This window comes from Trachemys scripta, chromosome 1, assembly GCF_013100865.1.
Source record: "Trachemys scripta elegans isolate TJP31775 chromosome 1, CAS_Tse_1.0, whole genome shotgun sequence".
In the NCBI taxonomy this organism is placed as follows: Eukaryota; Metazoa; Chordata; order Testudines; family Emydidae; genus Trachemys; species Trachemys scripta.
In genome coordinates this window covers 28,465,341-28,475,719 of record NC_048298.1, presented here as the reverse complement: position 1 = coordinate 28,475,719, position 10,379 = coordinate 28,465,341, and the positions used below count along the sequence as shown (strand labels likewise).

General features: G+C 41.5%; 1 protein-coding gene across 1 annotated transcript in view; it reads right to left on the bottom strand.

Annotated features, from left to right (window-relative positions):
* Positions 1-2,909: 2,909 nt before the first annotated feature.
* The window catches only part of SLC2A13 (solute carrier family 2 member 13), a 329,713-nt gene continuing 322,243 nt past the window's right edge, over positions 2,910-10,379 (bottom strand). Inside the window, exon 10 of the mRNA XM_034766891.1 lies at positions 2,910-10,153. Within this exon, the coding sequence (XP_034622782.1) occupies positions 9,927-10,153 (227 nt within the window). The 3' untranslated portion in view covers positions 2,910-9,926. The remainder of the gene's footprint in view (positions 10,154-10,379) is intronic.

Genomic DNA, 10,379 nt, shown 5'->3' with positions numbered 1-10,379 from the left:
CTGGGGAACAGCCTGAGCAGCGGTCCTGGGGGGGCAGCTGGAGCAGCCACTTTTTGGCAGCCCCTGGCAGCAGTCCCAGGGCAGCTGCTCCGCTCCCCTCCTCCCCCTCCTGCGCAGCGGTCCCAGAGGCAGCCAGAGCAGCCGCTGCTTGGCGGCCCCCGGCAGCTAGTGCCGTTGGCTCCACTCCCCCAAGCAGTGGCCCGCACTCTCCCCCCCGCCCTCAAGATTTAGTCAGGGGTATTTATAGTATAAGTCATGGACAGGTCACGGGCTGTGAATTTTTGTTTATTGCCCAGGGCCTGTCCATGACTTTTACTACTAAAAATACCCGTGATAACCGTAGCCATAGTCAGAAGGCTTATGTAAGTCGGCATCAGAGGGCGCTGCAGGGCCCTGCTCCCTTTGTAGTGGCTGAGTCTGGGAAGCAGTGCTGAGGAGGAGGCGGTGGCAGTTGTGCTCCCTGCCCAGCTTCTTGCACGGCAGCACGGCTGAGCCAGCAGCCATTGGGATGACAGGGTTAGCTGGTTGCTGTACTATTCATTACACTTCATCACATAGCTCTGAACAGTTTTCGCTGCAAATTACTTTAATTCAAATATATACTCTGTGACACTGGGCAGTTTTGGCTACACATTTATGACTTCTGCGCCTTCCCTGGTCCCCATAATCAGACAAAGTCTTTGAGTATAAATTGCCCTCCTAAATCGTTAGACTTTGTCATAAACTAAGCAGAGCTAGGCCTGGTCTGTACTTGGATGGGAGACACGGAAGGCAGCAGTATTAGTGCTGCAGTAGGTGGCACTCTTCCTTGCAATCAGTAGTAAAGCAATGCCACAGAATGATGTAAAGGAGGCATGGTGCTGGAGTTCCTTCATTCAGATGACACATAATGCATTGACCACTTGTAGCCTTAAAGAACCTAGGATACTTTTCACAAGGGTAGGTGGGTAAGCCACATTACCCATGTCATATTCAGTCTTGGATATTTACATTCTGCCTACCTCAGTGTCACCTGTAATTGTAAGTGAAGTTATCATAATTAATTTCTGCTCCTAAAAAAACACTTGTGTAGTGTTGCTGGCAAGGAATCATATAATGGTTGCTGCATTTTACTCAGGGAGGGCTGTGTTTCACGGCTGCCCTGTGCTCCTGAGTTCCATTAAACGTTTTATTTCAAGCCTCCAGGAAGGAAAGTGGACCAGTCAATTTTTAAGTGAGTGCTACCACCATCATTAGAAAAACTCCCTATTTTTGAGATACCTAAATAATAATATGAGCTGAGTGAAACCTTGTTATGCCTTGGAAAGCCCTGTTGATATTGATAGGTGTGAACTCATCCTTCAATTAACGTAACTGTAAACATATGCCCACCTAAGACAAAAGGGCGTGTGGACCCGCCCAGGAGCTTTTGGGCTGAGTATTGTTTTGAGAAGGAGTGGGGGCGAGTCTGAGAGAGCACATAGATACTGAAATAGCAGACAAAAAGAGAGAGAGCGGCAAAGGAAAAGAGTCAAGAAAAAAACAAGCAGGAGCCTGTAAGCACAATGTGACCCAGGAAAAAGCTAGAGTGAGTGCTTTTGGGCCTAGTGTTGGCTAAAGGGAGGCTGGTAAGCTAAGAAACTGCTTCTTTTGGTCTTGGTGAATTCTGCATTCAGAAACACAGAACGTTGTACACTCCTTGTAAATAAACAAGACTGCATCAAAGAAATACCTATCACCAATTTCTATTCCCAGCTGTAACACCCCCAGGGCCAGGGCCGGTGCAAGGAAGTTTCGCGCCCTAGGCGAAACTTCCACCTTGCGACCCCCCCCCCCCCCCCCCCGCCGGGCCCCCCCCCCCCCCNTTTTGCGGATACAGACTAACACACAGGGCCGGTGCAAGGAAGTTTTGCGCCCCCTGCAGCACCCCCCCTACCCCGGGGAGCCTTGCGGCAGCTCCCCACCCCAGCTCACCTCTGCTCCGCCTCCTCCCCGAGCACGCTGCCCCTGCTCTAATTCTCCTCCCCTCCCAGGCTTGCGGCGCCAAACAGCTGATTGGTGCTGCAAGCCTGGGAGGCGGGAGAAGTGGAGCAGCGACGGCGTGCTCGGGGAGGGGGCGTAGCGGAGGTGAGCTGGGGTGGGGAGCCCTGAGGCAGCTCCCCGCCCTGCCCTGAGGCACCCCCGTGGCAGCTCCCCACCTCCTCCCCCCGGCCTGGGGAGCCATGCGACAGCTCCCCACCCCAGCTCACCTCTGCTCCGCCTCCTCCCCAAGCACGCTGCCCCCACTCTAATTCTCCTCTCCTCCCAGGCTTGCGGCGCCAAACAGCTGATTGGCGCTACAAGCCTAGGAGGCAGGAGAAGTGGAGTGGCGACCACACGCTCGGGGAGGGGGCGTAGGAACGCTGTAAAAAAAATTGGGGGCACCACTTTTTGGCACCCCCAAATCTTGGCGCCCTAGGCAACCGCCTAGTTTGCCTAAATGGTAGCACTGGCCCTGCCCAGGGCCTAAACTTTGGCTAGCCATTTGGGTCAAAAGGGGCAACAATAAGATTCCAGGAACTCTGAAGCCTAAAATGTCTATTGAGTCAGTGTGAAGTGATGGAACCTGTTGCAAGCATCGTTGAGAGCTATTTTTGTTTAGAATATTACCAGGTTCAACCATCAGTGGGATTCATGGTTTATTACCATCCAGTTTTTAAGTTCTCAGCCACTTTTGGCTTTTTTACACACACGACTTTATGAATGACTCTTGTGTGTCATCTTGGGCTTTCAGCTACTAATGTTATTTAACAGCAGAGCAATCAAATAGATTAAGAAATATTTTATATCATCTAGGCCAATATTTATATCTCATTTTGCTAGATGATTTGTTTTTCCAGCTATAAAAAGTTACTTAAATTCTAGTACAAATAAAACTCTTAGAAAGATTGTGTAATTAACTATCTCACCTTTTATTTTGTTCATTTACAAGTCTGGCAATAACAATTCTCTGAAGATGTTTATTTTTTATGTAAAGCCATTAGAACATAAAACAATCATTTAACTTTACATCACTGAAATTTCATAAAATGTACAACACTTTCATACATTATAGGCTTGTTTGGCTGCAAAAGGAAACAGCACATGTTCAACAGGCTGGTGAATAACATATTCACATTAGTTTTGCCAACATTCATTTCTTAAGTACTACATACTGTAACATGCATTCAGGGATTAGTGTATGCCCACCAGCTTCACATGTGTACGTGTTAGTAATAAGCACATAAATATAACTAAATTTAGTCTCTAATAACATTTTGTTTCAAGTATTCTAAATCTGACTTCATTAGATAAATATCAAGTTAAAGATTCTGACAGAGTCTAAATGAGAAGTTCTGTATCTATAGGCCCTGATTCCCGGCTGGAGGCCAATCCAGCACAGCACATAAGCACGTGCTTAATTTCAAGCCTAATTCTACTGACTTCTGGGACTACTCAAGTGCTTAAAACTGAGCACGTGATTGTGTTCTGTTGGACTGAGACTGGCGTAAACTGCAGAAGGTCTGCTAAAGCATGAAACCACACTAGTTGATACCAGCTCAGGATCTGTCCCACAAGGCCAAGCCTTTGTTCAGAAATCCCTATGGTTACGTTTTCAATCCTTTCTTAATTTTGCTGAATGTTTAAAGAAATGAGATAAGTTGGCTTATATTTTAAGGCCTTCACAAACTTTATTTGTATTTTTAAGCATATGGACATTACTAATCTGTGCTACCCCTTGCTAGTCATAGAAATATGATAAAATGTCAAACTAACTTTTGAAAAGTAAAATCCAAATAAAAAGTGTACAGTTTAACAGAATCATATTTAGAGCTTTATAATTACACATGCCAAATCACTCAACTGTAACATACTATACATCTATTACATAAAAAAGTGAGGATTTACAGAAACTCTGGATTCATCAGGCCTGATTCTGGTCTAACTTACACACTGGTGTGACTCAGGAGTAACTCCACTGAAGTCAACTGTTGAGAAACTGGTGTAAGTGAGATTGGAAATGGGCCTTCAGTTAACACAAACAGATTGTGTGGCTAAAATATTTTCCTCTACAGTACTTTGGAACACCATTAACACTTTGTTACAAAACACCACAGTGATGATTATTGGCACATAAAAAACTCCTCTATGTGAAAACATACACAAAATACGCAAGAACTGCCATTTTCTCTGACTTTTAAAATCTATATAGTTGCCTCTAGGGAGTCTGCCCCCCAATAACCCAAACAACAATATTTCTTCAACAATGTTCACCTAGAAGAGTTTACTGGTCTGACATTTTTAACACGGCCACAACCTAAACCACTTCATGGATTATGTGTAACTGTACTGTACACAAGGCTATGAAGTTTTATAGAAAACAACAAGTATTTTTGCACAAAAAAAAATGACTTGTCTCAATCTGGAGAATAATTCAGAATCATTTTTATAGGCAGCAGCTACATGTAAGCTGTAAATCTTACCCGCAATAAAACACATGTTGCCATAAAGCACATATTGTGGATTATCTGCTTCTGGCCTGGTACACAAAGCTCTATTTTCTTCTAGCTGAAGAGGACTTGGGATTTGGTCAGCTTCAATCTCTCAGAAAAAGTGCACAAATATCTTTTCTTTTTTAAAGTGCTTAGCAGAACTTTGTTTATTATAATAAAATATCTCTCTAATGTGGAATGCGACATCTCTCTTTTAACAACGTCCAGACAATAAAGCTTCTTTTTGTAAATTACAGGTAAAGTTAAAAACCAAAACCCCTTGTTAAAATAATGAGAAACAAAGAAAGTGAATTATGATTCTGGTCCATCTGATCCCATTGCACACAGCTACGTCTGCACACAAGGCCTGTTCCAAAGCCCGGAAAGTCAAAGGAAAGAATCCCATTAATGCAGTGAGCTTTGGCTCCTTATGGTCAAAACTTCTCTCCAGTGCCCAACCCAAGGACCTCAGGGGAGGAATGGGAAGCGCCAGAGGAAAGGGAGCTCCCTCTTCGCAGACCTCCTCTACCCAAGCTCCAGCCCAGTGTTCCCACCTTCCCATGAGAAGCTGGGACTGGAGGACATGTGGAGCAATTGCATCCTTCTTCCAACTCACCCCTGCCATGCCATCTAATTTCATGGGACACACCTGCTCTGATGTTAATGGAAGTGATCTGGGGAACTGGCTCCAGGCCACACACTCTACCATTCTCTATCCTCCCACGGAGCAGAATTACAGCATTGCCCCTGCCAGAAGTCCATTCACACCTGCAAAGGAGGTGGCAGGATTTGCCCTTTTGGCATATTCACTTTGCCGAATAGTCTTGTATGTCCCCAACTCCCTGGTTAATAGAGGATGTATAATGAGGTAAGTAAAAGACAACTCCTTGTCTTTCTTGATGGGTGTCTCAACTGTAATGTTATTTTAAGAGTCTTTTAATATGACATCTTTGCTCTTTTTTTCTCCAGCACTAACTCCTATACAAGAAAGGCATTGCGACTTCCATTTTATTCAGAAAGAAGTTAGCACAACAACATTTCTTTTAATGCCTCTTCCCTTATTACAAGGTTTGGACTTGTTATCACTACCACTCACAAGATAAAAATTATCTACTGTGTATGCACAGCAACTAAATTTCATTACTCAATGATCTCTAAATGATTCCTAAAGGGCTTAGTCCACTTTAATGATTATCTTCAAACCAAATTAAAAAGAACAAAAGACAAAAACCCCACAATTTGACCAGTAATTTGATGAGGGGCAGAAACAACTTGCAAATTACATTAAAGAAGCTTTAGAACTCTACAACAGATTAACAAATTAATTTTTAATAAAATTTTAAAAAATAAAATATGCATCTGGATTAACATCTCCTATACTTGTTATCAGACCTACATGAGCTGAAGCATCTGAGGTAAGAAATTCCCCAAACTGTAAGTATGTAATTCATATGCCAATTTAGCCAAAATTATATCACCAATTCAACTTTCCTGATGCCCTGAATTAAACATGTCGTACTTGTGAAGAAATAATTTCACATCTTCTGCAGAAAGCTTTTAATAAAAATGATATTGTGCTTAGACATACTATCTATGTTCTTTTATAAATTAAAATCCTGTCATAAGAAATTATTCAACTACATTGTATTGATATCCTTTTATCTGGAATGTTAGTAAGTCTACCCTCACTAGCAAAATCTCTTAGAACATAAAATATGCACAAATATAAAAACCTGTTGCAAAATAGAAATATTTGTTTAGTTTTCTTCATACATTATAAGTGTTAACGGATTCTAAAAATAAAATCCTAATTATGTAAGATTAATTTCAAGTATTCAGTTGATCTTGTTTTTATTATAAATAATGCTTGGTATTATGTCTAATACTTATAAGAGATGGAATATTATCTCTGTATAAAGCAATAGTAAAAGGAAGACTTAAATCTAACTCCATTGGGGGGAAAAGAAAGTGACAGAAAAGAAGCCAGTAGGTTTTGTGCCCTCATTACTCAGCTGCATTCACAGCTGAAATGCATTGTGTTTTTAGTCTCTATGCCTAGAGAGTAGGGAAATGTCATGCATGACTTTAGACAATTATCTACGATAAGATAAAAGTCATAAGTGTCAGAAATATAGCAGAGTACTGTGCACAGCGGAATGTAGTTTATGAGAACACCCAAGAAACACTGTTGACAAAGGATAATGGTCTTCTTTTGCTAAAAAGCCCCAGCATTTGCAGAAAAACAAGTCACTGATCTTGTGACAATTTCTATTACAGTCACTTTACTTCAGTTATGCCAAATGAGTGACAGCAGTGCAGTAATTTTGTCTAATCATAGATGTTGGTGCAGTAGAGTGACAGTTGATCACTAAAGCTATTAGTGATCAGCTGCATTTCAAGTGGCTTAGGCCCCAGCCCAGCAAAAGCACTTATATCAATAGGACTAATCGCATGCTAAAAGTTAAGCACATGCTTAAGTGCATTGCTGGGTCAGGGCCTTAGGAGAGATACGTGCTAAAGTCTGTCCCTATTTAGGACAGCATTTAAACATGTGCTTACATGCTGTCCTGAATAGGAATTCTTTTCTGAATCATGGCCTTGGAGAATAGACTTTTGGGGATCAGGCAGAAGCCAGTTTACCCATAAAGTATTTAAGACTAAGTTGTGCCTTCAGTGAAGGCTATAAACTGGCAACGGTGTGCCTAATAGAGTGTACATTTGAACTTGTACATCCTGCAACATTTTCAACATCTCATACCTGAGAGCAGAGATATGAGGCCTGGGAGCCTGGCCCTCTAATGAGCAGGTGCATATTCAGAGTCCAGTCACTTAGTGACTGTGACTTATTTAAAAGCCCTCTGTTTGTCATGCTTATTTCCTCCTTTTCCAAATGACAGAGGGATATTTTAAAACATTTGCTTTTTAAACATTTCTTTTCATTAACAGTTTTATAAAGTTAAAAAGACAGTCACACCCAACTCTGACAAAATACACAATTCAAAGAAAACTCAAGGAGTTAGAAAAGCCCCTGTATAAAATTATATAGAGCAATATAAATCAGATCTAGCAAAGAGTTACAATACAAACTTATCACCCATGTGTGACCCACTAAAAATAATTAGGCAACCAATAACATTCTTGTTCTTAGAGAGCAAACCCACATTCAAAATATGTCTCCCAATCCATGAAAAGGCCTCCAGACCTATATCTATAAAACCCAACGACCTCATATATTTTCATCAAAACTGTACATCATGAAAAGAAAGGGAGGAAACGGTATATGTGAAAAGGGATTTTTCCTCCAGTCTGAATTTCAGGGGTATGACTTCGAGCTTCCAAATTTTTTTAAACTTATTTCTCTGAAGGATTAACTGGGTAGGGGTGGAGAGGGAGGAAAATATCATGATAGTTTAATGCAGCTTCATAAGATTCTGCTTGCCAATGCAAGTAATTTTTTTGGCAGGTGAATAAAATACCATTAATTTTTTCATTACCATGGTGAATGTGGGTGAGCAGCTTTTTGTGCTTGACATGGTGAATTTTCCTGACAATTTTGCAATGCTTCATAAGACAATTAATATGAGTAAATATCAGCATTTGAATACTGCTAATTTTCTTTTCAGATTCAAAGACACTTTGAGTAAAGGGAGGAAAGACCTGCTAGAAATCATTTACTTTGCACATAAGACATAAATTGAAAGTGACATGTATATTAATGAGCAAAGGGGCAGTGATTGCTGTGAACTTATCAACACAAGATCTCATCCCTATTTTTCTTTTTTTAAACTGATGATATTTGTGTTCAAAACTGGACACGTACCCGAATGCTCAGATGCACAAATGGGAATGAAAAATCACTTTTTTCCAGTTAACTTAGGCCTTTAAGTGGGACTTATCAATGTATGTCAGTTTATTTGTCCAGGCAATCATGTTTAATTACACCTTACTGTGAGCTTAAAGTCATTCTTTGGCAATTTAGCTCACAAATACCAACTACTGATCATAATATATGGTCAAAGATCAATAGCTGGATAGAGTAATATAACCGACATCCACTGTGACACTAGAGCTGAAATACTGAGCAATTTAGTACAGACCTCTGGATATCACCACAAAGAAACAAGAGTGGAATCCCATTAGGAGACACATCTCTCCCATGAAGACAGAAGATATTTGTATTTTCAAACTGTGTGATAATTTCAAGTGATTATTCTACAGCATCCAGTGGATTTCTCATTCTGCTTATTTCATATTCAGGATGCTGTAGCAAAAACACCAAATATGTAGGGCTAGAGTCACAAAGGGATTTAGGCACCTAACTGCCACTTTGGGTACCTAAATCTCAGGATCAGGCACCACTGGGATTCACAAAACCCCTGCTTATTTGCTGCCAAACCCTGTAGGTTCCTAAGCTTTTGCATTAAAAGTTCCCCTTGGTGCTGATATTGTGCCTCTCAGTACATGCAGTATGGCTCCCCTGTAGGTGTCTGGATGCCTAAGCCCCAGTGCAATGTACAAACCAGGGGAAGATAGGAATTCTTCCGCCTAACTCGCCTACGGGGCCCAGTCTTAGAAGCATGCTCACAGGAGGAGGATGCAGACGGGGACCTCACTCAACTTTTATCCCAGTGGTTAGAGTACTCATCGGGGATGTGGGAGTGCCCTGGTTCAAGTCACCCATCCACCTGAGACAGAGAAGGATCTCAAATAGGGATCTGCCACCTCTCAGGTGAGTGCCCTAACTCCTGGTGTATCTCTAAGAGAGGGCTTGCAGCTGAGAATCCCAAGGAGAGGGAGATGCCTCCCTCCAGCCTGGATTTACGTGCCAAACTCTCAGAGAGGGACAGGGCTTAGGATACTCTCCCCCCACCCCCCTGGCATCTCCCATTGGCTAGAGGAATCCGCCTAGTGCGCTGGCTTTGGTGAATCCCATTCATAAGTGCCTATATCCTGCCAGTCATTGTACAGGAAGCCTGAGTGCTTAACTCAAATTTTGTGAATCCCAGTGATTTTTTAGGTGCCTAGAATTTTGTGAATCCAGTCCCTGTTCCCAGGTTTATTCTACTTTTATGATTCATCTGGTTGCTGATTAGCTATTACATTATTTTAACTTTTGTCAGCAAAAAAAGATAAGGATATACAGTATGGTACATGGTATGCATTTCATTTGGTATAATGCACAGATACCTGTATTGCACACCATTGGTAAATTCATACGGTCGAAGAATTAAATCCCCTTTGGAAACCATTACTTTCCATGATCAAGAAAACAGTATTACATTTCATTTTCTCCCAAATGAAGTATTTTAGTACACGAAGGCATTTGTAACTAGGCAGTAGAAAGGAGAACCAGACCAGAAGCAGGGCAGTGAGGTCACCAAGAGCTGCTCTTCCCCCAGAAGGCTTTTAAATGATTAATACATCAGCAGCTGAAAATTATTCCACATCAGAAGCATCATTGTCAGACAGATGATAATTACTTCCCTTCACCCGAATATATTCAATATATCTCCCTTCATCAGAATCTGAAATACCACATGTACATAGCCTGTTTTCAAACAAAGATTCAATTTCCTCTAGTTTTTTCCCTTTAGTCTCAGGAAGGCAGCCGTAGATGAAAATGAGTCCCATACCAGCAAACCCTGCATAGAGGAAGAATGCCCCTGCAATACAAAACAACACACATACTAGATTACAGAACTTTATCCCCCCTGTCTTTCCCCCATCTCACACAGATCAAAAGAAACAACAGAATTAGGAGGCTACAGAAATCAAAGATGTTTGTGAAATATGAACCTCAGCATTACAATAAAGGAGTACATGTCTGTGGACATGAGAAAAAACTGCTTTTTTACATCACTTTATAATAAATCAAATTAGTAAGGAGCA